Below are 26,771 nucleotides of genomic sequence, written 5' to 3'. Positions count from 1 at the left end.
TTTTAAAATAATAAAATTCTAAAAGCAATGTAAAGTGTATATATAAATCTTTATTGTATTTCTTAAATTTTTTAATAGTTCAAAAAACCTTTGTTTGGTTTTTTAATGACCTAAGTCTTTAGGTTATCAAAAAATTATTCTAGTCTTTATCTTGACCAAGTAGTATAAGATAATATGCAGTGGTAGAGAAACATAGCTTTTGCAGTATTCCCATGTAACCACCTGAAAGCAAAGTTACCATCTGGGCCAGCAGCCAGTTGAGTTGGTGACATGCAAGAAGACCCTGCAGCCACCTGAATTCCTCTGTTGGAAGAGCTACCTTTATTTTATTTTACAATCTTTGGACGTCAGATGTAAGACAACTGTCTTGCAGTGTGAACACTGGAGATACAAACTTATCAGACAATTTCTATGTCATTCAAGATGGCATGACTTTCATACACCAGCATCTGAAATTGTCTGAGTTATTGACAACGAATGTGTAGGGACATTCACCTAGGAGCTGAGATTTTTATTTTGAGCTCTTTAAAACAGTGCCCCCCAGTGGTATGCAATAGGAAAATATCACAAGATTAATATATCCTCATTGTTGGTGCGAACGGAACCCATTCCTGCTAGAATAAGCCGAAAAAGATGCTAAGCGTGGTGGCTCACATGTGTAATCCTAGCATTTTGGCAAACTGTGGTGGGAGGATCGCTTGAGCCCAGGAGTTCAAAATCAGCCTGGGCAACATAATTATACCCTGTCTCTACAAAGAATAAAAAAAAATTAGTTGGGCGTGGTGGTGCACACCTGTGGTCCCAGCTACTCGGGAGGCTGAGGCAGAAGAATTGCTTGAACCTGGGAGGTTGAGGTTGCAGTGAGCTCTGATGGCACCACTGCACTCCAGCCTGGGTGGCAGAATGAGACCCTATTTATAATAATAATAATAATAATAATAAAGAATAAACAGAAAAAGTATATATTAAGGGTATTATTTGCCCCACTACTAGCTCAAAGTGCAAATGGAAAAGCCAACCATTCCTCAGAAACATCACTCCCCAGTTGAAGTGGAATTCCAAATGTTATAACCAATATGTATTGACTACGAATGTGAAAAGTGCCCCTGTGAAGTTGTGCAGTGTACACCTGCACCATCCATATGTAGCCCTGGATAAAAGTGGGTCAAATAATTTCTGGAAAGGTTTAAGAATCAAACTTGGAAGCCACACAGTCATCAACCATTCCCAAAATTATATTGCAGGTTTGCTCTATGGGAGACCCAGAGTCACTGCTGCTTGGCATAGACACCACATATGATCGATGAAGTCTGGACCCCTTACGTACATCCCAGCTGCAAGAGACACTGGGGAAGCAAGTTCTTGGAGTCAACTTGGGGAGGTGCTGACTCATGAAGTTGGAAATCCCTAAATTTAGGAAGGTATTTGTGATGGTGAATTTTAATGTGTCATCTTGACGGGGCTAATGGATGCCCAGGTAGCTATTAAGTATTATTTCTGGGTGTGTCTGGGAGGATGTTTCTGGAAGAGATTAGCATTTGAATCAGTAGACTGAGCAAAGAAGATCACTTTCATCAATGTGAGTGGAGTGGGCATCATCCAATCTGTTGAGGGCCTGAATAGAGCAAAAAGACAGTGGAAGGTAAATGTGTTCTCTGCTCGAGCTGGGCCAACCACCTTCTCCTGTCCTTGGACATCAGCATTCCTGGTTCTTGGGTCTCTGGACTCAGACTGGGCCTTATGTCATTGGCTCTCTTGCTTTTGGGCCTTCAGGCTTGGACTGGACCACTGGCTTTCCTGGGCCCCCAGCTTGCAGACAGCAGATTGTGTACTTCTCAGCCTTCATAATTGCATGAGCCAATCCCTCGTAATCTCAATTACTCCCCCCACCCTCTCTATATATGTATGTATATATAAAATTTATTGGTTTCGTTTCTCTCAAGAACCCTGACTAATGAAGGGTTCAAAGGCTTTGGGGATCATCCTAAAAGCAAGACAAATGACAAATGTCCACCGGAGCTTGCAAATACCGTGTTTATCAATCCCTCTTCTTCTTGGCATAGTTTCTTTCAGACTTCTTAGTGTCCTTTTCCCATTATTACAAACTTCTCGTTTCTTCTAAGGTCCTTCTAAATTGGTGAGTTTTCACTGGGAGTTAAGCAACATTTTCTCTCAGGCAGTGACTATCACTGCCCAATGTCATTGATACATTATACAACTAACTCCCCATCCTCACTTCCCCTCAGCTCCTGGTAACCATTCTTTCTGTCTCTATGAATTTGGCTACTCTAGATTCCCCATATAAATGGAATCATACAGTATTTGTCTTTTTGTGACTAGCTTATTTCACTTAACATAATACCCTCAAGGTTCATCCATGCTGTAGCATGTGCCAAAATGTCCTCCCTTTTAAGGCTGAATAGTATTCCATTGTCCGTAGATACTGCATTTTGCTTTTCCATTCATACAAAGAGAGACACTGGGTTGCTTCCGCCTCTTGGCTATTGTGTATAATGCTACTACTAACGTGGGGTACAAATATGAGAAGTGAGGGTTAGGATCCTGCGAGGAGGATCGCTTGGAGAGGGGAAATAGTGAAATAGGACGACCAGATAGGTTCTGTTGGAACTCGCGCTCATTGTTTTAAGACTCGGCTCAAATGTCACCTGGTTTTAGAAGTCTTCCGGTCTCCGCAGGCAGTCAGTGTCTGTTTCCTAAATCCACCACGTTCCCGTAGACAGATACCGCATTTATGCAAATCTCCTTCTCATAGACAGTGAGTTCCATGGGGGTCCCCTGGCAGCCTCCAGCCCTGTACCATGATAACTCTTCCGGAGAGGAAATGGGGTCTCGGGAGAGCCTTTGAAGCCTGCGTTGGTACAGGCTGTCCTTCCAGCTAACGGGGCTCTCTGGGGAATGTATGTTTGACTTTCTATTCCCGGGAATATAAGTTCAAATGTTTGTGGATATTTGAAGCTCGGATGAAAGCGTTCTTATTCATGCCCCTAGAATCTGTGAGGCCTTTTCTTTCTTTTTTAAACCAAGAGCCCACAGCAAAACTTGGGTTACTTGGCTGAGAAAAAGAATGTAGAGTGAGGAACCGGGTTTCATCTTCAGCCCCAGGCGGGCGACCCAGTGGTGGAAGGGAAGGCAGAGCCCAGGGGTCCCCATCCTGGACCTGGGGCGCAGGCCCCGCTGGGGTGGGAGGGAGAGTGGAGGGCCGGGCAGGCTGCAGCAGCGGATGGCTGCCCCCACTGCCCTGGTGTTACTCGGCGGAGGGAGGTTGCGACAGCAGCCGAGCCCACCCAGCTGCAGCCAGCTCGGGGCTCAGGGCAGGGGCGGGAGGTGACCACCGCGCCGCTGGCCGCCTCGCTCGGACATTCCGTTTCTGCCGCTGGAATGCGCGGACGAGGCTCCTTGTTGGCCTTGGGCTGGGTTCCCCGGGCCTGCCTGGCGCTCTAGGCCCCGGGGCGGGGCTGGACGGGGCGGAGCCCGAGGCCGCGGGACCTTTAAATCTGCGCCTCGCGTGGGCTCCCGGCCCCCGACGGACACCGCCAGGCCCGCGGAGCCCACCATGCCGCGCCCGGCCCCCGCGCGCCGCCTCCCGGGACTCCTCCTGCTGCTCTGGCCGCTGCTGCTGCTGCTGCCCCTCGCCGCCCCCGACCCCGTGGCCCGCCCGGGCTTTCGGAGACTGGGGACCCGAGGTCCCGAGGGCAGCCCTGGACGCCGCCCCTCTTCTGTGGCTCCCGACGGCGCGCCCGCTTCCGGGGCCAGCGAGCCCGGCCGCGCCAGCGGTGCAGGTACAGGCGGGCAGCGGGAGGGACGTGTGAGCATCAAAGGAGGAGGAGAAGCCCGGGGCATCCACCAAGCGCGCTACATCCCGGCCTCAGGCCGACCGTGGTGCGGGAGAGAGAGGCCCCTCCCGGATGAATCCTGTAGGGGAAACTGAGGTCCAGAGAAGGGGAGGGAGATGCCTCGTATCACTCATGTGTCCAGGCTAGAATGTGGGTCTCCTGAAGCTCTCACTCCGGCAACCTCCCCTGTGATTTGGCCAGGAGCACAGGGCAGCTGGGGAGCGCAGGGGCTGCTGCCCAGCTCCGTCCCAATCCTGACCTCTCCATTCAGTGAGCAAACCCTTCCCGAGACTGCTGTTAGTTCTCATGGAATCCCTCTATCTCCATCCAATATCAGGGCGTGATCCTTCCTCCCCTCCCACAGCCCTCAGGCTGCCTCAGACTGGAAGGTAAAGGATGGGGGTGTGAGACCAGGAGGAGACCCGAGGAGCCGCTGGATACCCCAGGACCAAGACGTTCTGGGTCTTTGGCGAACAATTCTATTTCTCTTTTTGGTCAGCAATTGATTCTTGAAGCAGAGCAAAGCTCATAGTGCAGCGAAGCGGGCAGGTCGTTTGACACAGCCCCTGACAGCACATGAAGGGAAACTGAGGCGTATCAAGGTGAAGGGACTCTGTGAATCAGTGTCAGAGCCCACAATAAAATTTAGGGCTCCGAAATCCCAAGCAGGGTCTCTTTCTACCGCCCTAGCCTACCAACCTCTTAATATGGTTTACATAAGATTGTATCTTCATTTCCAAAAAGCCCAGCTTCAGTCTTGCTAAAGAGAGTCTGTGCCAGGCCATTTCTGGGTATGCAGTCTCATCTGGCCAGCCACGCTGCATGCCTCAGGCTGATTTGAATTGTCTATCCCCTACTGCATCTTTCTGGATAAGCTGAGAAGGAGCTCAAGGGACTTCTTCCTGACTCAAATACTCAGTCCCCGTATTTGAAGTGGCAGATTTGAAATGGCAAAAGCATTGCTGCTGAGGCAGGAGGTGCTGGGGTCCACAGGGTTAGATTCAGCTGGTGGCTGGTTGCTGCAGGCCGGGAATTGAGGGAAAGTCTTTCTTCTGGAAGTTAACCTTACTCTAGTCCTGACCCGCCTCCCTCTGGGATGGGACTGGAAAAGGAAGGAGAGATTCAGCATCAGGTGGCCATGACCCCCTGAGCTGCACTAGTCTTTTATTACCTGGAATTCGAAACTGATCATGAATGATAATCCCTTAATATATGCCAGATTCCAGCCTGGCGTCGTGGCTCACGCCTGTAATCCAAGCACTTTGGGAGGCTGAGGCAGGCAGATCACGAGGTCAGGAGATCAAGACCATCCTGGCTAACACGGTGAAACCCCATCTCTACTAAAAATACAAAAAATTAGCCGGGCGTCGTGGCCGGTGCCTGTAGCCCCAGCTACTCAGGAGGCTGAGGCGGGAGAATGGTGTGAACCCGGGAGGTGGAGCTTGCAGTGAGCTGAGATCTCACCACCGCACTCCAGCCTGGGCGACAGAGCGAGACTCTGTCTCAAAAAAAAATTTTAAAAAAAGCCAGATTCCACTCTGTTCCAAATTCTCTCCTTTTAGCAACCAGAAATTGCTAAGCTTTGCTATGGAAGCAGGACTATAAGGACTTAGTGGTATTGTGAGTATGGGAACATTTTAGGAGATTCAGATTCTTTCTTTGTTCTTGGGAATCAAATTGCTGCTATTTAGTAAATGGGAGTGAGATTCAAAAACAACTAATGACTGATGCCGAGTGAGTACCAATCAGGAAGGAACCAGATGTTCACAGAATTTTCTGCCACCCTGGTCAAGCCTCCCTCAGGTATTAGTTTTCTACGGCCGCTGTAACAACTTACCGTGAATTTAGTGGCTTAAAACAACACACATTTATTATCTGAGAGTTCTGTGGGTCAGAAGTCTGACACTGGTCTCACTGGGCTAAGATTAAGGTGTTGGCAGGGCTGCATTCCTTTCAGGAGTCTCTAGGGGAGACGCCATTTCCCTTCCCTTTCCAGCACATGAAGGCTGCTGAGTTCCTTAGCTTATGGCTTTTTTCTTCCATCATCAGAGCCAGCTAAAGCAGGTTGAGGCCTTCTCACATTGAGTTACTCACATTTCTTTCCTCTGCCTTCCTCTTCTACTTTATAATTACATTGACTCACTGAATAATCCAGGATAACCTCTCATGTAGAGGTCTTTAACTTAATCACACCTGCAAAGTCTCTGCCCTTTGCCATGTAAAAGCAACACGTTTCTGGAATTAGGATGTGGATGTCTTTGGGGGGGCATTATTCTGCATACCACACCCCGAATAGAGGATTCGGTGTGAATAACCAAGTGGAGAAGGAAGGAATCATGCACATGTAGTTATAAGAACATAGCTGTGATATTTATAAGGACACCATTTGGGTGTTGGTGAAAGCACTGTCAATTACGGAGTTCATATCTTCTTGTTGCCCCCATCCTTTCTTTTTCTAATTATGCAAAAATACTTTGACCCATCTCCAGGAAAGATTTTCAACATAATTCTTCATCCTAGCTCTAGATCTATGGAACTTTCCAGGAATGAAGTAAAATTCTGGAGTTTTTTTTTTTTTTTTTTTTTTTTTTGATATTTGAAGAGATTTATTCTGAGACAAACATGAGTGACCATGGCCCGTGACACAGCCCTCAAGAGTCCTGAGAACATGTGCCCAAGGTGGCCAGGGTGCAGCTTGTTTTTATACAATTTAAGGAGGCATGAGACATCAATCAAATACATTTAAGAAATACATTGGTTTGGTCCTAAAAGGTGGGACAACTCAAAGCCTGTGGTGGGTGGGGGGGCGGGGCTTCCAGGCTATAGGTAAATTTAAACATTTTCTGGTTGACAATTGGTTGAGTTTGTCTAAAGACCTGGGATCCATAAAAAGGAAATGTTCAGGTTAAGATAAAAGACTGTAGAGACCAAGGTTCTTTTGAAGTCTGATAGTGGCTAACCTTAGAGACAATAGATGACAAATATTTCCTATTCAGATCTTTATTATTATTATTATTTTACTTTAAGTTCTGGGATACATGTGCAGAATGTACATGTTTGTTACATAGTTATATATGTGCCCTGGTAGTTTGCTACACCTATCAACGCATCATCTAGGTTTTAAGCCCCACATAGATTAGGCATTTGTCCTAATGTTCTCCCTCCCCTTGTCCCCCACCCCTGACTGGCCCTGGTGTGTGATGTTCCCCTCCCTATGTCCATGTGTTCTCATTGTTCAACTCCCACTTATGAGTGAGAACATGTGGTATCTGTGACAGTCTGCTGAGAATGATGGCTTCCAGCCTTTATGTCCCTGCAAAGGACATGAACTCATTCTTTTTTATGGCTGCTGGAGTTTTTTTTTTTTTTAAAGAAAGAATTTTAATTCCTTTTTTTTTTTTTTTGCTTTTAGAGACAGGGTCTCATTCTATCATCCAGGCTGGAGTGCAGTGGTGCGATCGTGGCTCACTGCAGTCTTGATTCTCTAGCTTTAAGTGATCCTCCTGCCTCAGCCCCCTGAGAAGCTGGGACTACAGGTGCCTGCCACCATGCCTGGCTAATTTTTAAATTTTTTGTAGAGATGAGATCTCCCTATGTTGCCCAGACTGGTCTAGAACTCCTGAGCTCAAGTGATCCTTCTCCCTCGGCCTCTCAAAATGCTGGGATTACAGGCGCAAGCCATTGCGCCTGGGTTTAATTCCTTTTGACTTAACTAAATACATGACGTACAGCGTATTTCAGGGCTGTGGCTCAAAGTCAACAAGCAGGATGTTTACTGAATACATGAGAGAATGTTGACTTTTGTGGAGGAAAATGTTGCCTCAGAGAGAGGTAACTGGGATTCAGTAGCAAGCGCCCAGGGGCTTGGAGTCTGGAAACCTGGAGTCCAATCCATGCTCTACCACTTTCTAGTTCTCACAACTCCTTGAACCTCAGGTTTCTCACCTGTAAAATGGGTATAAAAACCACCTCTGCACCTCCAGTTTCACAGGGTTGATGTGTTGGTACCTTGTGATTCCTAAAGTGTTACTGAAAGGAAGATTTTATTTTTGTTAATTAAATACCTCCAAGCAGCAGGCTAAAAATAAGAAGATAATTTTCTGCTTTTAAAAGAAAACTAGACAGAGACATAAGGTCAGCTGTTCCAGGTAAGGTTTTATTTTTATTTTTATTTTTATTTTTTTCCTATAAAGTGCTTAGTCTAGGCATTAATTTTGAATCTACTTTTTTTTTCCTACTCACTAAGTAAATTACCTTCTTAGAGTAGCATCAACTTCTGCCTCCTTATTAGGAAAGGAAAGAGCCTTGAATGACACTTCATGCCCCAGGACCTCATTTCCATTGAGGGCTGCATGCATGTAACGCCTGTTTGCATGTGCATGTGTGTTGGGTGAGAAGGGGGAATGGCTTGAAAAAGAAGTTTAGGGCTGGGCACCGTGGCTCACACCTGTAATCCCAGCACTTTGGGAGGCCGAGGTGGGAGAATCATCTGAGGTAAGGAGTTTGAGCCAAGCCTGGCCAACATGGTGAAACCCCATCTCTACTAAAAACAAAAAAATTAGCTGGGTGTGGTGGTGCGCACCTGCAGTCCTAGCTACTCAGGAGGCTGAGGCAGGAGAATTGCTTGAACCCGGGAGGCAGAGGTTGCAGTGAGCCGAGACCGCATCACTGCACTCCAGTCTGGGTGACGGAGCAAGACTCCACCTCAAAAAAAAAAAAAAGAAAAGAGAAAAAGAAGTTTAGTAATTGGCTTTTTTCTTGTCTCGTCCTGACTTGTGGATTTGATTTTTGTATCGAGGAGAGAGGGTGTGCAAACAGGGGTTGGGGGAAACAGGAAAGACTGGGAAAGAATAGATGAACACTAAAACGTACTGATGTACTGTGATACTATAGTGTGTCAGGTACTTTTATGTAGAAAAGAGATAAGTTCCTTGAAGGTGGGGAATCTGGCTTATTTGCTTTTGTAGCTCCAGGACTTCGTACAGGTAGGCCCTCAAAAAATGTTTCTGGTGAATGAATACGTGAAAGAGAGATGACCAAGAGAGTTTGATGGGGCAGTAGGGTAGATACCAGATCACAATCCCTGCTTCTTACGAGACATGCTCACGAAGATGGAAGTGCACCAAACAGATACAAGATTAAGTTGGCATCCTTCTTTCTACCTTTTTTTTTTTTTTTTTTTGAGATGAAGTCTCGCTCTTGTCACCCAGGCTGGAGTGCAATGGCGTGATCTCAGCTCACTGCAACCTCCACCTCCCAGGTTCAAGCGATTCTCCTGCCTCAGTCTCTCGAGTAGCTGGGATTACAGGCGCATGCCACCATGCCCTGCTAATTTTTGTAGTTTTAGTAGAGACGGGGTTTCACCATGTTGGCCAGGCTGGTCTCGAACTCCTGACCTCAGCTGATCCACCCAGCCTCCCAAGTGCTGGGATTACAGACGTGAGCCACTGCACCCGGGTCCCTATTTCTACTTTTAATTAGGAAAGGAAAGAGCCTTGAGTGACAATTTTCAGGCTTCAGTCAGCCCCCAAATTCACTAAACAGGAATGATGGCCAGATGGAGGGGGGATTCAGGGATACTCTGGAGCAGTTTTCACCCACTTGGAAGTGGAGTAAAAGAGGGGGGCCACCAGAAGAGCCCCTGAGTGCCTTGCCTCAGACTTCCATTGCCTGAGGCCTGGGCACAGTGGTTGGCAGTGAGGCTGTCCCTGAGGGCCCAAGGCCTTTTACATGGTTCAGGGACACATTGTCCAATTGCTCCAGATAGCCAAGGTGCTTAAGAAACATCTAGAATCCTTTAATTCTCAGGAATCATGAGGGTCCTTGGGAGCAAAACTTAAGCAGAGGGATGAGGTTCTAAGTGAAATTTCAGGGTTCAGCCAGCCTGCAGGTGAGGTATTTGGGGAAACTTCACACCTCTAGGTGAATTCTCACTAGGGAATTCTGAAGTCCTTGGTGCTTTCAACACCCCAATGGTCTTGGGGAAGGTCGCAGGCAGTGGCGATATTGGGGTCAGGAGATGCTGCCTTGCCTGGCCTCCTGGAATCCCAGAGTTCTCTGGAAGGGAGGATTATCGCATTTCTAACTGTGGTCTGATCATTGCCTGGTCTTTTGCAGGTGTTTGTAAGAGCAGGCCCTTGGACCTGGTGTTTCTCATTGATAGTTCTCGTAGTGTACGGCCCCTGGAATTCACCAAAGTGAAAACTTTTGTCTCCCGGATAATTGACACTCTGGACATTGGGCCGGCTGACACGCGGGTGGCAGTGGTGAACTATGCTAGCACTGTGAAGATCGAGTTCCAACTCCAAGCCTACACAGATAAGCAGTCCCTGAAGCAGGCTGTGGGTCGAATCACACCTTTGTCAACAGGCACCATGTCAGGGCTGGCCATCCAGACAGCAATGGATGAAGTCTTTACAGCGGAGGCAGGGGCTCGAGGGCCCTCTTCTAACATCCCTAAGGTGGCCATTATTGTGACAGATGGTAGGCCCCAGGACCAGGTGAACGAGGTGGCGGCTCGGGCCCGAGCATCTGGTATTGAGCTCTACGCTGTGGGCGTGGACCGGGCAGACATGCAGTCCCTAAAGATGATGGCCAGTGAGCCCCTAGAAGAGCATGTTTTCTACGTGGAGACTTATGGGGTCATTGAGAAACTTTCCTCTAGATTCCAGGAAACCTTCTGTGGTAAGTTGGTCAGTCTTTGCTTCCAACTAGAAAGGATGTTATGTTCAGACATTATGTACCCAGAGAAAAAGAGTATTATTCTTTTTGTGTGTGTGTGTGGAAATTTAATGAAAAACTTAAATATATCCTGTGTGTGTGTATGTGCGTGTGCGCGTGCACACATGTGTGTGACCAACCTGAACACACACTATTGGTTTAGGAATATAGAGCTGCATTATATGGAATTTGGTTTGCTCATAAAATCTTCATGTTTGCGTTAGAACTGTGAAGGTCTGCAAATATCCAGGATAAATGACCCTGCTGTTCCCTGTCAGGGTCAGGAAAAACAAAACTCAAGATGCCTGTCCTGTCCCCTCTGCCCCACCACTACGTTTTTTCCCCCGATACATATTTTTTTAGTTTTACCATCTCTAGATCTAACAGAACTCTGTTTGTTCTCCTGCAGAAGACAGGGAGCAGCGTCTGTCCCTGGGGGAGTCAGCAGGCCTCTATTCCAATGTCACCGTCAGCCCGAGCGTGCATTGAGTGAATGCTCTGGTTTTCAGACTGGGCTCTTTATCTGATTACTCTTTTTTTTTTTTTTTTTTTTTTTTTGAGACGGAGTCTCGCTCTGTCGCCCAGGCTGGAGTGCAGTGGCGCTATCTCGGCTCACTGCAAGCTCCGCCTCCCGGGTTTACGCCATTCTCCTGCCTCAGCCTCCTGAGTAGCTGGGACTACAGGTGCCCGCCACCTCGCCCGGCTAATTTTTTTGTATTTTTAGTAGAGACGGGGTTTCATTGTGTTAGCCAGGATGGTCTCGATCTCCTGACCTCGTGATCCGCCCGTCTCGGCCTCCCAAAGTGCTGGGATTACAGGCTTGAGCCACCGCGCCCGGCCTATCTGATTACTCTTTGTTGAAGAACAGGATTCAGGGAGCAGGCAGATTAGGGTTTCAGCTCACTTGAAAGAAAGCAAGGTGATCTTAAAAAATCATTCCGTTACTCTGCTACTCCTTCCATCCTTTAGGATGGAATTTGAATAAGAACATGCTAATTTTATTGGAATTTTTAGCATGAACTGACCAAATCTAGGACTACAGATCCATTTAATACTGGAATTTATTTTTAGTCACTGATCAGAATTATGATCTGTGGGACTCATGCTTTATTTTTTTATTACCTGGGGAGAATCTTTTGATGCCTCTATATGAATATCCAAGCAGTTGTGGACAAATTTCTACTTCAGGTGAATTTTTAAACACAGATACCTTTTTGCAATATAATTTATTCCACACTTATTTATTCAGCATGTATTTATTGATCTCTGATGATATAAAGATAAAGGTAATCCCTCCTTACCATTAAGTAACATTTTGGGGATGGAGATGAGACAAACAAATGAACCAATAATTAATTACAATTGTAAATTTCAAGGAGACTTTTAATCTAAGTTAATGTGAAACCCAGCCATCAATGGTTTGTCAGGAAAAGGGAGATGAAGTCTTGCTCTGGGGCAACGTTTGGCCTCATTGCAGTCAGACTCGGCTGGGATCCCCTTGTCTTTCCTGTCCCAGGACACTGGGCTTTCACAAGCCATCACTGGCTTTGGTGGCATCTACTTGGCATTCATTCATTTCCAAAAAGAAAGTGGCTTTCTTTCTCCCAGGAAATCACTCGTCTACTCCATGCTTGTGGGTGAGAGCTTTTCCATCAACATGTTGGTCTGTGGCAAAGTTGGGTTTCAAAGCTAGCACCTGGGGTTGGGCTTCGAAGGCTATAAAGTAACAAGTGGTGAGTGGCAATCTTTTCCTTCTGGTACAAAAGACCTGCTTGTTCTGGGGGAAAAAATGTCCTCTCTATGGAAAAAAGACTGAGTGGCAGCTTGTTGTAGTCAACGGGTTGGAAAGATCATTCCATGAAGAGGCCCTTCTTGGAAAAATATTAGCCTTGTCCTGTTGCCAAGGGCAGTGGAGGTTGGGTTACCTGCCACAGGAGGGCCCGCCTCCTCCAACAGTCCTCCTTGGTTTCTCAGAAATGACTAAATTCATTGATTCATCTTTCAAAAGCACTAGGAAAAAAATATCCAGTGAGATATAAATGGCTCCAGGAGCAACAAGATGGAGATGTAATTTAGCTAATGTAATCTCATTTATTTTGTTCTTTTAACTTGTTTGTATTAGCATATGAGTTCACTATGAATTTAGCATATGGATGACTTCACCCACCTTACATATTCAGAAGACAGTTACCCAGACTGTCCTCTACCATTTGTATGTTCAAAGATGTACCACTGCCCACCTGTGAGTTTATTCTAGGCTTAGACCCATACTTGTGTGAGAATTCTGTTTAGACACAGACTATAGAACCTTGGAAGTCAGATTCTGGCTGCCATGGGACAAGTAGCTTGCGTCACTTCAGGCTGTGCTTTATTGTTCTCCCATTTCTTGTGGTGGGGAAGCACAAATCTTTTTTTTTTCATGGGGAGGTGGATAAGCCAAATAAAACATCCAATCGCCTGGCCTATGTGCTTGGCTTCAGCTCCAAACTCCAAATTCCCTTTCTCCCTTGAGAAAGTCTATATAGCAAGATGTGTGCTTTTACATTAGTAACATTTCTAGTTTAAGAGGAGCATTTCTAATAAGCCAGAGGCAGAAAACAAATAACCCTTTTTTATAGTGAAGTAAAGATAGACTCAGAAAGGAGCCCGGAGAGCAATGTCTACTGACATGGAAGAAGGTATCTCAGATGTTTCCTAAGTGTCAGTGCTGACTGTTGTAAACTTCCTCTGCACAGCGTTGGACCCCTGTGTGCTTGGAACACACCAGTGCCAGCACGTCTGCATCAGTGATGGGGAAGGCAAGCACCACTGTGAGTGTAGCCAAGGATACACCTTGAATGCCGACAAGAAAACGTGTTCAGGTGAGACCTGTGTAGGGGGTCGTGACTGAATCAAATGCTTGGAAACCTATGCTCCAGGTTTTGGACTGGCCTTGTGCTGTGACTCTTTGACCCCTTTTTACCTAACTGCCTTTTGGCTGGTTTACTGTTGTTCATCAGCAGTTTTCCCTGAAAAGGAGCTTAGGGAGAAAAGTGAAATGATACATAAATCAGCTTATTTCCATACTTTTTAAGTTTTAAATAAAACCGTAGGCGGAAAGGCTACTAAGAAAGAGGTCCGGGCTGAGTGCGGTAGCTCAGGCCTGTAATTCCCGCATCTTGGGAGGGTGGAGCTGGTAGGATAGTTTGAGGCTAATTTGAGATTAGCCTGGGCAACATAGTGAGACCCCCATCTCTACAAAAAATAATAATTAAAAAAATAAGCCAGGTGTGGTGGTGCATGCCTGTAGTCCTAGTTACTTGGGAGGCTGAGGGGGGAGGATTGTTTGAGACCAGGAGACCGAGGCTGCAGTGAGCTATGGTAAAGCCTCTGCTGCACTGCCGCAGAGGGAGACCTTGTCTCACAGAAAACAAAAAGCAAAAAACACACACAAAAAAAGGAAAAGAAAAGGGTCCAAGATTCTTAGTCCTTTTGAGGGTTTGAAATTTTTCCTGGATTTTATTTAATTACATACAAGCTACCCTCTTCCTCTCTATAGTCATAGATGCTCATGGAATCTAGAAGTAGCAAAAAAGTTAGAGGGGTCCTCACTGGTCTGGTACATAGATACGTACATGAAGTAATGAAGAATGGGAATTAGATTTTTTTTTGTTTTTAATCCTAGAAAAAAGTTTTTGGGAGGAAGAAAGCTGAGAGATAACTTAATTTTATAGATAAGGAAATTGAGATGTACGTAAGGGAGAAAACGTACCCATGCCACAGGATCTCTTAGTGAAAGAGCCAAGACCAGAGGGTTGGCTCCCAACTCCCAGCTGCCCCTCCCTTGTTTCATTAGTGGGGGGTGTGTGTGTGTGTGTGTGTGTAAGTGGCGTGGCCCATAATTATTTATTTCTGCCATGCTCTGCATGCATTTACATTTGTCCCAATCATCTTTTGATAGCTCTTGATAAGTGTGCTCTTAACATCCACGGATGTGAGCACATCTGTGTGAACGACAGAAGTGGCTCTTATCATTGTGAGTGCTATGAAGGTTATACCTTGAATGAAGACAGGAAAACTTGTTCAGGTAAGTGAGGGAGGAGTCTTTACGACTGCTACTTAGCTGTCTGCCTACCTACCCAGTGATGAAAGGGCAGGTCACATTGACTGGGAAGTTGGTGTGTTTTCCTCTCTTGCTACCATAAGCTTTTCCCATTTTTAAGTTTTATCCAAAACGTCAGAAATGGTAACATGTATGTATCTCCGCCCAAATATATAAATGTGTTGCTCATTTCCTTCTCTGCATCCAGCCCAAACAATCTTTCCCAAATGCTACAGACAATTTAGTAGGTTGAAATCACATAACAACCCACAAGGTACTTGTTGCCTACAAAGGGAAATACAGTAACTTTACAGTGGAGAAATTGGCAGACATCACCTTAACCAAGTGATCAAAGTTAACATCATCAGTGATGACACATAGTGACATCATGGATGACCTGACAAGCTGGGCTCAATACTGTGGACACAACAGCACACCTGTAGTATTCTTGCTAAAAATTCAGGTCTCTTCATGAGGAAAGATTAGGCAAACCCAACCTGAGAGACATTCTCAGTTCACAAAATAGTTTTCCAGTACTTCTCAGAAGCATGAAAGTCATAAAAGATAAAGAAAGACTTAGGAAGTGTCCCAGATTAGAGAGGATGAAGGAGATGTGAAACTGAATGCAATGTGGAATCCTGGATTGGATCCTGGACCAGAAAAAGGACATTAATGGCAACGTTTGAATAAAGTCTGTAGATTAGTAAATCATATTGTATCAATGTTAATTTCTGGCTTGATAATCATACTATGGTTATGTAAATTACTGTTTGGGGAAACAAGGTGAAGTACAGGAATTTTTTGCACTGTTTTTACAACGTTTTTTTCTTTTTGAGATGGAGTCACCCAGGCTGGAGTGCAGTGGCGCGATCTCGGCTTACTGCAAGCTCCACCTCCCGGGTTCATGCCATTCTCCCGCCTCAGCCTCCTGAGTAGCTGGGACTACAGGCGCCTGCCACCAGGCCTGGCTAATTTTTTTTTTTTTGTATTTTTAGTAGAGATGGGGTTTCACTTTGTTAGCCAGGATGGTCTCCATCTCCTGACCTCGTGATCCGCCCTTCTCGGCCTCCCAAAGTGTTGGGATTACAGGCGTGAGCCACTGGGCCCGGCTGCAACTTTTTCATAAATCTGAAATTATCTCAGATGAAAAGTTTAAAAGTAAAAAATAGTTTAAAAATATATCAGGGCCGGGCGCGGTGGCTCAAGCCTGTAATCCCAGCACTTTGGGAGGCCAAGATGGGCGGATCACGAGGTCAGGAGATCGAGACCATCCTGGCTAACACGGTGAAACCCCGTCTCTACTAAAAATACAAAAAAAAAAAACTAGCCGGGCGAGGTGGCGGGCGCCTGTAGTACCAGCTACTTGGGAGGCTGAGGCGGGAGAATGGCGTAAACCCGGGAGGCGGAGCTTGCAGTGAGCTGAGATCCGGCCACTGCACTCCAGCCTGGGTGACAGAGCGAGACTCCGTCTCAAAAAAAAAAAAAAAAAAAAAAAAAAAAAAAATATATATATATATATATATATATATATATATATATATATATATATATATATATCAGTACAGAGGAAAGTGCATTGAATGAAAATTTGCATCTTGAGTTTTTATGCTGCTCTGAATCAATTGGTCTCCCTTGTGCTCCTTTCCCTCATTTAAAAAAACAGGAGAGGGTTGAACTACAATTTCTTCAAACTCTAATTCTGTGTTTTTCTGAATCTAGCGTAATCAGCCACACAACTGTTGGTGTCCTGCTGAGTTGGGATAAGTACAATAAGGCTAAAAGGAGTGCTTTAGAAAGTATTTATGAGATACTTAGGTTATAAAAACTCAATACTGATGATTTTGAAAAGCAATTGTGGAAGGTCAGAGACTAATTATTGTATGTGCAGGATTTCACTTAACTCAGTTAACTTCTAGTTAGAAAAAAACAGTGCCAATGGCTTTGAATAGTTTCCAGTAAGTTTTCCTCATATGTTTCCAGCTGCAAATAAGGTTTCTATCCATGGGTAATAAAATATTCTTCCACCTTTTATTTCTTGTCTCCTGAATTTTTGTTTCACAGCTCAAGATAAATGTGCTTTGGGTACCCACGGGTGTCAGCACATTTGTGTGAATGACAGAACAGGGTCCTATCATTGTGAATGCTATGATGGCTACACTCTGAATGCAGATAAAAAAACATGTTCAGGTAAGATCCATTCAAAAAATTCTTTCATTCTTGGGTCTTTTACAGTGAAACCAACTTGCAACTAACCAGCAAAGAGGTTTTTAAAGGTAACTTAAGGAATCAAGGTTCAGACATTCAACCACACTTTTAGATGAAGGCACACATTGCTCAGAGGGTGGTGAGCTCACTGGAGCAAACATAGATTACTTCAGAAAATTACTGGGAAATAGGTAGGGAGTGGGGGATATGAGAAAAGCTAATTAAATGTAGGGTCCTTATCCAGGAAAATATTATAGCTCTGTACACTGAAGACTTTTAAGCAAAGAGAAAACTTTAGTGGAAATCAGCTGGACAGTAACTATTTGGTGTAATAGGATGAACTGATCTTTTTCCAGTTAAAACTTGGCCTGGAACTTTTCTGTAGTGTTAATCTTAAAGCTGGATGATTTTAGTAAAGAAGACTTTGTGAATGCATGAATTAGACCCACACAGATCTTCCAGTAAGTTTGAGGCCGGTCACTCCCTGGCAGTTTCTAGACGATCAATCATCGGTGAAACTCAGCCTTATACGTTGGCCAATGAACCCAGGCCAGTGCTGTTAATCCTCATTAAACTGATTTAAACTTACTGGCAGGACAGGGTGGCGTTTATAAATGTAAAAACACTCCCGAGAGAAATTCCAAGCTCTCAAGGTGTTGTTTAGCTTTGGCATATTGAATGTGTTTTAGATTTGATGTTTATTTTCCTCTCCCTTGAGGAGATACAGACTTCATCAAGACAAAGGGAAATGGCATGTCACCCAGTCCCATGGGTGAAACCAATAAAAAAATACTGGGCACCTACTTTGTTCCCAGGATGGCACTAAGCATTGTGAGCATATAAAGAAGCCTAAGTTTCTGCCTCTGAGCAAGTTAAGCCTGGGTGAACAGACAGCCGGCTCCTTAGGAAAGCAGAGACCGAGCCAGGGAGAGGGACGGATGGAAACGAAGGGCTGTAGAGGCTGGGGAGGTGGGCATCTGCGAAGGGCTGGTGTTGGGCCTTGAAGGAGGGTGAAGGTTTCAATGGAGAGAAGTGGAAAGTGGCACTGGCCAGGGACTGGCTTGAGCTAATTTGTTCAGGGCAGGATGACTAAGAAGGTTGGGGTGGAGAGAATTCACCTATGGCTGTATTTCTCGAACTAGTGACAAGTGTCCCAGTTGGTACTTTAAGCTGCCAGGAACATTGAAGACCTGGGAAAACAAACCAAAAACAAATTTCCATTCAAACTAACAGATAGTATGGAATACAGTGAAGCAATTTATTTTTTAAAAAAACATAAATCAAAGAAAATTTTTAGTGAAGGCAGACAACACTGCCAGATGCCAGTATCCCGTATTCTTCAAAGCCTACTGTAGGCCATGCAGGATTCTAGGCATTTTAGCTACACTAATGCCCCTTAATACTGACAGCAACTTTAGAAGGAAACTGATTAAGTAATCTGCCCATGGTTACTCCACTAGCAAGTAGCAGACCCAGGGTTCAAACCCAGGTACTTGCTCTAGTGGTTACATAGGCTGTTAACCACTAAGCCATACTGTCTTAGTGTACAAAGCGCAGGAGAGTGAAGAGGGACAGAAGAGAAAGACATACTAGTGGGAAAGTTAGTTTTATATATATATATATATATATATATTTTTTTTTTTTTTTTCTCTTCTCTTTTTTGAGACAGGGTCTCACTCTGTCACCCAGGCTAGAGTGTGGTGGTGTGATCTCGGCTCACTACAGCCTCTACCTCCCAGGCTCAAGTGATTCTCCCACCTCAGCCTCCTGAGTAGCTAGGACTACAGGCGCATGCCACCACACCTGGCTAATTTTTGTATTTTTTGTAGAGATGGGGTTTTGACATTTTGTCCAAGCTTGTCTTGAATTCCTGAGCTCAAGCAATACACCTGCCTTGTGCTGGGATTACAGGTGTGAGCCACTGTGCCTGGCCTATTTATATGTTTTAAAGTAATAGTGAATACTGCTATAAAGCTGAGGAACATCCCATGGATCGGATCCCTTCTAATGGTCTGCTTTTCCCTTGCTAGTGGTAGGAAGGCTTGTAAATTAAACGTGGAGCCCCAGATCAGGCCCAGGGGCTGGAAGGATGTCCATTTGCTACCTGTAGAGTGGGTACTAAGCTGGAATGAGGTGAAAAAAATGAAACACCCTGCTAGAAGGCATTTTGCTGAAAAAAAAAAATCTAAATTGTAGCACTGAAAGGGAATAGCCATATTAAGGTTAGAAAGGCACTTTATGTATAGATTATATATTGCCTTGCATTTCACACAAAGCTATTCTATAGGCATTAGTAAGCCACAAAAGGTTCTGCATGTGAAATGACATTTAAGAGGAAAGTTAGAGGGAAATAAACTGTTTTGGTTCTTGCAATGGCAGAGGAGGAACCTATGTCTTCTAGGAAGGCTTTCTGGGTTTTAAAGGAGAATTGCTGTTTTATTTGTCCTAGGCCAGTCTGAACATGAGATGAGTATGGCACTTTGCTCTGCTCTCCACTCAAATTTGGGCAAACTGCATTTGTCCCTGAAATGTTATTTGTGATAGATAGTACGTACTTCACTCTCTAATCATACACATCATCATTACTAATACTGTATCATTTTCCCATCTGTGCTTGTGTGTGTGTGCATGTGTCTCCAGGTCAATGTTTTCTGTTCCACTTTGTAAGCTATGAAGGCAGGCACTTGGTCAATATAGTGCTTTTTGTGCAGCATCAAACTTAGTTCCATGTATGACTAGGTCCCTCAAACATTATTTTTGGTGGTGATGATGATTATCCATGAGTAGCTGGGGATGATGGAAGCAGGAAAGGCTGGAGGTAAGTTCTGGAATACAGTCAAGACTCAGTGCCACCCAATGCTGTGGGTAGAAAAAAAGAAAAGGTACCCTTAGATATCTGCGAGAGATATAAAGGAAAGGAATGTGTGTGATGTGAGGCCAAAGGGATGAGAGGTATGGGAAGAGAAAACAGGCTTGCTCCTGCAGCATGGGGCCTGTTGCTGACTACTGACTACTACTGCATTCTCAGCACTTGCGGGGACCAAATGGAAACTTCTTCTCTCAGACATTTGTGTTTACTTTTCTATTTAATGTGTGAATATTTTCTTTCCTGCACCACGTGCGGTCAGTCCGTGACAAGTGTGCTCTAGGCTCTCATGGTTGCCAGCACATTTGTGTGAGTGATGGCGCCGCATCGTACCACTGTGATTGTTATCCTGGCTACACCTTAAATGAGGACAAGAAAACATGCTCAGGTGAGGATCAGCCCTTTAAGCCCATTTCCTTCAGTAGAAAAATTTTTTCAGGAGCGAGCCTTTTTCTTTCTAAGACACAGTTGTGATTCTTTCTCCTTGTCAGAATTCTCCAGTGGCTCCCACTGGTCTACAGAATAAAACAGTGATACCCCTCCACCAGGCAGCCTACCCTCCATGAGCTGTTTCTGTCTTCTCTCTTTTTCACATTTTTCTTAATAATTAAACTTTCTGCCTAAATCTGGATTTTTTTATTGTGGTAAAATACACATAAAATTTACCATTTCAATTATTTTCAAGTGTATAGTTCGGTGGCATTAAGTACATTTACATTGTTGGGCAACAACCACCACTATCCATCTCCAGAAATTTTTTATCATCCCAAAATAAAACTCTGTACCAATGAAACAATAACTGCCCATCACCCGCTCCCCTCAGCCCATGGTAACTACTTCTCTCATCCTGGCTTTTAAAACTTTTCTACTACATTTGCCCCCAGATTCACTGATTCTTCCTGCATCCTGGTCCAGCCACAGTGGGCTGTTTGATGGTCCAGGAGCATGCCCTGCACTCACTCATTTCCACCCTCCCCTCAATGCTTTTGCTTGTCAGAATCCAAGAACCACATTCTTGCCAACATCTGGTTTTGCTGAATTACATTTTTGCCAATCTAGTGGATGCTTTTTTCATTTCCTGGTTACTAATGAGGTGAGGTATCTTTTCCTGGGGAGTACTGCCATTTTAACAGTCTTTCATTCCATTAACATGGTATGTCTTTTATTTTAATTTAATTTAATTTTATTTTAGGTCTTCTTTAATTTCTTTCAAAATTGTTTTGTAGTTTTCAGTGTATAAGTCTTGTACTTTTAAAAATATTTATTCCTAAATATTTTATTCCTTCTGGTGCTATTATAAGCACCATTTCTCCATTTCTCAACTTTCAATTTTGCTACAACCCAGGTTTGAGAAATGGAGTTTCAGATCCATTTCTCAACTTTCAATTTTTCTACAATCCAGGTTTACAATTTTCTGTGAAGTATTTTAATTAGAATATCCTACTCAGCCCATGCCCTCCTAGAGCTTAGAGACTATCAGGCAAGACAGACACTGAACAAGTATTATAAGTACCCGTCTTATGGATACAGGGATCATGGACAGGTAGTTGATATTCAATAGATACTTCCTGGTTTATTGACTGATTAAGATGGGATTTGGACTGGCTGTCCCTAAAAGGTTCAATAGGATTTAGACAGGTGGATAGATGATAGATTATATTTAATGAATTTATGATCTCCCATCCCTATATTGGATCTTTGTAAAATGTTAGAGTAAAAATGTTGCAGCAAAGGACCATTTCCTGTCCTCGGGCAATGGAATTACTCCATTGGAAGATGATACACCAGTCTTCAGACCTGGGAAGTTACTCTTATTTCTATTCAAAACTTTAGGAGGAGCCCTGATACTGAAAAGGAGTAGCTGCCTCACTGAATTACAGAAAGAAATAGGAATTACTTTTATCACCTCTTATATTTGGCTAAATGTCAATACAAACCTGAATTTTCAGTTCCAAAGTATTTATTGGTAAGAACTACGACTCTCACTTCAAACCATTCAATAGAATAACAGCCCTCTACAGGAAATCAGGACTTAACCAATTTTTATCTTTTTTTTTTTTTTTTTTTTTTGAGACGGAGTCTCACGCTGTTGCCCAGGCTGGAGTGCAATGGCGCTATCTCGGCTCACTGCAAGCTCCGCCTCCCGGGTTCCCGCCATTCTCCTGCCTCAGCCTCCTGAGTAGCTGGGACTACAGGCGCCCGCCACCGCGCCCGGCTAATTTTTTGTATTTTTAGTAGAGACGGGGTTTCACTGTGGTCTCGATCTCCTGACCTTGTGATCCGCCCGCCTCGGCCTCCCAAAGTGCTGGGATTACAGGCTTGAGCCACCGCGCCCGGCCTCTTTTTTTTGTTTGTTTTTTGAGACGGCGTTCACTCTGTCACCCAGATTGGAGTGCAGTGGTGCAACCTCAGCTCACTGCAACCTCTGCCTCCTGGGTTCAAGCGATTCTCCTGCCTCAGCCTCCAGAGTAGCTGGGATTACAGGCGTGTGCCACCATGCCCAGCTTATTTTTGTGTTTTTATTAGAGACGGGGTTTCACTATGTTGTCCAGGCTGGTCTCGAACTCCTGACCTCAAGCGATCCACCCACCTTAGCCTCCCAAAGTGCTGGGATTTCAGGTGTGAGCCACCGTGCCTGGCCCTGGTTTTCACCTTTGATACCTTTTGGCCATACAAATAGAGTACTATTGTCCTAGTTTTATTTTATTTATTTTTAAGAGACAGGGTCTTACTCTGTGACCCAGACTGGAGTGCAGTGGTGTGATCATGGCTCACTGCAGCCTTGAACTCCTGGGCTCAAGTGATCCTCTGCCTCAGCCTCTTGAGTAGCTGGGATTACAGTTTTGTGCCACTATGCCTGGCTATTTTACTTTTTTGTAGAGTCAGAGCCTTTCTTTGTTGCCCAGGGTGGTCTTGAACTCCTTGCCTCAAGTGATCCTTCTGCCTCAGCCTCCAAAAGTGCTGGCATTATAGGAATAAGGCACTGCAGCAGGCCCATTTTCCTTTCTTAATTACACAGTATCACATGAACACTGTCTTATCTCTATATCCCTGGCCTCCCTCTATACCAACCATGTTTTTCTAAATTTACTTTTTATCATGAATAATTTCTGGCAATCACAAAAGTACAGAGAATAAAATAATGAACCCTTAGTTAAGAATCACTCAGCTTTGACAATTATAAACATTTTTCCCAATGTCTCCTAAGATGAATTTTTCTGTGATAAGTATTTTCTCATCTTTTTGTTTGTTCATATATCCCTTTAACTCTTGGAAAATGCACTTAGGTAAGTCTTAACGGTGGAAATATTCAGTTGTGGATTTCCTGATTTGTTATGATTCCTATATAGCTATTCCTAGATAGTATATTTGTGTACTGTCGTTGTCTTCAGCCATTGAGGAAGCACGAAGACTCGTTTCTACTGAAGATGTTTGTGGATGTGAAGCTACGCTGGCATTCCAGGAGAAGGTCAGCTCGTCTCTTCAAAGACTGAACACTAAACATATCCTTTCTGGATGGTTTTCTGCTTCTGCCTGGAGCCAGCCTAGGTACTACAATTGAGCCAAACACTTTAAGACATTCCACAGGCAAGTGACTTATTTGTTAGGTTTTAGTATGAGCAGTAGTAATACACAACTTAAAAAAAATTAGAGTTCTTTTCTAATGATTTAATAGACTGTTTCACCCATTCAATATTTACATGTAAAAGCTGCCTATTTTGTTCCCTAGTGCTTTTCCATAACTGTATATGCTCTTACATAACAGATGGAACATTTATGCTAATGATCCCTTAATATGGCTTTCTTAGTTCAGAATCTGTAAATGTACAAGGCAAGTCAGCTGATTAATGGGGGATATCTCAGATTACACAGTTGTACACTTTAACTAGCCAAGTAGTCAAAAAGCAGACTTTAAAATGTAACACGATACAATCTCAGAAACTTTCAAAATCAATTCTTTCTCCAAAGGAGTAACTCGGGACAAGTTTCTCAGAACAGTTCAAGTTAACAACTCTGTTCCTATGTACCCTAGAGGAGCGGAATTCAGATTGTGGTAGGTGCCATCTAGGCATATGCAGAGACTTTTAAGGGAGGTACAGATAATTGGAAAGAATCAATTTCCAAATCCTTCACTTGCTTAGGACACTACTTGGAATCAGTTGGCATCTTCTTTTCCCATCTTTCATTTCGTATCACCATTCTAACTTTTCACAAGAAAGGCATACTTCTCATTTACCCTAGATCTACTAAGGTGCATTTCTTAGAAGAGCAGAATCTTGAGAGAGCCAAACAAAGGGACAACCCAACTATCCCTTTAATCAAGACATCATAAACATTGTTTCCCCCATCCCTCACACTAAGATGCTGCTCCAATTACATTTTCTATGAACAAAAACATCTGAATACTTTTATTGCGCTCTCTGCCAAGAACAGGATGTTTGACTTTTAGACTGAATTCAACTTTTGGTGAGAAAGCAGTTTTGCTCTTTTTTTCCACTTATCATAGGACATTATCGTTTTATCTTGTGTTGAAGTGTTTGAAAGTGTGTTTATATTTTCTAATGTGTAAAACTAAATGGTGTTGGCCTTAACAACTTGCCACTTGATGGCATTTTGGAGAAGTTGCAAGTAAATGAATATGGACAAATACATCGTTAAATTGCTCCAATTTCTCACCTGGAAATGGGGACAGCTTGGTATACACTTAATACTCATGCATTCTTTTGCACACCTGTTATTGCCAATGTTCTTGCTAATAATTTGCCATTACCTGTATTAATGCTTGAATATTACCTGATAAATTGTATGAAGATCTTCTGGAGAATCAGAATGATTTTTCCAAGGAAATAAATATGCAGATCCTTATTAAGAGCAAACTTTAGTGTCTCTAAGTTATGACTGTGAAATGATTGGTAGGAAATAGAATGAAAAGTTTAACGTTTCCTTATCTACTAATTGAGTCATTTAATTTTTAAATGTTTATATTAGACAACCATATTCACGATGGAAACTTTAGGTCTAGTTTCTTTTGATAGTATTTATAATATAAATCAATCTTATTACTGAGAGTGCAAATTGTACAAGGTATTTACACGTACAACTTCATGTAACTGAGATCAATGTAATTTTGAACTATTTAACACTTTTTGTTTTTTGCTTATTTTGTTGCAGTATTATTGAAGATGTGATCAATAATAGCTTGCAATACACATATCTAAAAATAGTTAACACAGATCAAGTGAACATTACATTGCCATTTTTAATTCATTCTGGTCTTTGAAAGAAATGTACTACTAAAGAGCACTAGTTGTGAATTTAGGGTGTTAAACTTTATACCAAGTACAAGAAATCCTAAATTGACTTTATTATTTTGCTTCAGGATCCAAGTGATAAAGTTATATATTTATAAAATTGCTATAAATCGATAAAATCTAATATTGTCTTTTTAATGTTAGTGATCTGCCTGCCTCAGCCTCCCAAAGTGCTGGGATTACAGGCGTGAAAGTCTAACATTTTTACTTATATATTAGATACATATAATTCTTTTGGCTTTGAAACTTGCAACTTTTAGAACAAAACAGTCCTTTAAATTTTGCACTGCTCAATTCTTTTTTTGGTTTGTATTGTCTTTAATAAAAGTTATTACCTTTACATATTATCATGTCTGGTTTTTGATGACTCATCAATTTTGTCTATTAAACATATTTCTTTATACTGAATTAACAATTATTTTGACATTCAACAGTTTCTTATCAAAAGACAGAAGTTTGATACTCCTCCTATAGTTTAACCTCACACTCTTGAGGCTAAAAGTGTAAGTTCAGGTTCAAAAGAAAGGCTTCAATATAAAATTACCTAAATTTGGATAAAATAATGATGACCTTTACATTAATATAAGCTCCTGAAAAGCAAATATAACCTACACATGTAAATATAAAATATAAACTTTAAGGAAGGAACAAAAACTAAATATACCAAGGAAATATATAAAACATCTGTTACTTTTCAAAAAATTTGAAAAGGTATGACACAGAGCTACAGTAGTATTTTCCAGACTTGTTTGAGCCCCACATCAGTAATACGTATTAATATACCACAGAGGAATGGTGGTATAGAAGGAATAAATGAGAGTTCACGTGCAAGAAGGGAAAAATATTTAAAGAGAGGTGAGTTTTCAAGTGTCACCATTAGTAACTAGCTTCAACTAATCATGTCTTGGCCAGTTTATTGGAAACTCCTGGGTTAGATAATACTTATTTGTCTCATGCGTCCAGTATAGGGAGCCTATGGGCAGGGGCCAACGTATCTTCAACAGACACACAAACAATAGAAAACAAACGTATTATCTGAATGGGATTGGGTTAAGTTTGGAAATAATTCCTCAGGGAGACTGATTTGTGTTGGTTTGGCTAGGCACAACTGGCCTGTTAAGAGGGTGGGACCATCACGGAATACATAAAGTGGCTTGGGAAGCAGAGCCGGATGGAAGGTTGCCCCGCAGAAAGCATACTGCCTTACTTAAGGTGGGGGCTCCCTAGTGAAAACATTTAGGATTGAGGGAAGATCTGATTTTGGATGGAGTTTAGATTTGTTAGGAAAGGCACTAGAGACTATTGTCAATTCTGTAATAGATTGTGCTGGGTGAGACAAATCACCGAGGTCAAAGGATTGGAGGATTTTTATGTTTTATTTTTGTCTGAGATGGTAAAAGACTCCAAGTGGAGAAATTAACTACTGATGCATAAATTACATGCTAGAGTATGGTAAAGGGGAAAGCCAGAAATAAAAACATGGGTGAGACCAAATAATTTCATGAGATTGGTTCTACTTGGATTTCTGCCCTATGCCTTATATTTTGAGGCTTTGTAACTCTCAGGCATTCAAAAAGGACAAAGGACAATGAAGAAAGAAATAAGGTAAGAAAAAGAAGAGAATATATAAGTCGACTCTAGACGAGAAAGCATCAAACGCTCAAATATTGTAAAACGAGAGGCTATGCCCCAGTAGCAATTGTATGCTATTAATTACCCAACGTTTATACAAA

General features: G+C 43.2%; 1 protein-coding gene across 1 annotated transcript; it reads left to right on the top strand.

Annotated features, from left to right (window-relative positions):
• Positions 1-3,536: 3,536 nt before the first annotated feature.
• On the top strand, positions 3,537-25,378 carry LOC105479878 (matrilin 3). The gene is made up of 8 exons (XM_011738205.2): positions 3,537-3,800; positions 9,972-10,538; positions 13,310-13,435; positions 14,515-14,640; positions 16,717-16,842; positions 19,989-20,114; positions 23,119-23,229; positions 24,330-25,378. Exons 1-8 carry the CDS (start codon positions 3,575-3,577, stop codon positions 24,383-24,385), a joined length of 1,464 nt encoding a protein of 487 aa, XP_011736507.2. The 5' UTR covers positions 3,537-3,574; the 3' UTR covers positions 24,386-25,378.
• The last annotated feature ends 1,393 nt before the right edge of the window (positions 25,379-26,771 follow it).

Source organism: Macaca nemestrina, chromosome 13 (genome assembly GCF_043159975.1).
Source record: "Macaca nemestrina isolate mMacNem1 chromosome 13, mMacNem.hap1, whole genome shotgun sequence".
Taxonomy (NCBI): domain Eukaryota; kingdom Metazoa; phylum Chordata; class Mammalia; order Primates; family Cercopithecidae; genus Macaca; species Macaca nemestrina.
The sequence above is the reverse complement of the archived record's forward strand: the minus strand, read 5'-3'. Positions and strand labels throughout refer to the sequence as shown.

Excerpts from the sequence above, each read along its gene's own strand:
- LOC105479878 (XM_011738205.2), top strand. The coding sequence starts at position 3,575 with ATGCCGCGCCCGGCCCCCGCGCGCCGCCTCCCGGGACTCCTCCTGCTG. Across the intron at positions 14,641-16,716 it reads AGACAGGAAAACTTGTTCAG|CTCAAGATAAATGTGCTTTG; the intron begins GTAAGTGAGGGA and ends TTTGTTTCACAG. Across the intron at positions 20,115-23,118 it reads GGACAAGAAAACATGCTCAG|CCATTGAGGAAGCACGAAGA; the intron begins GTGAGGATCAGC and ends CGTTGTCTTCAG.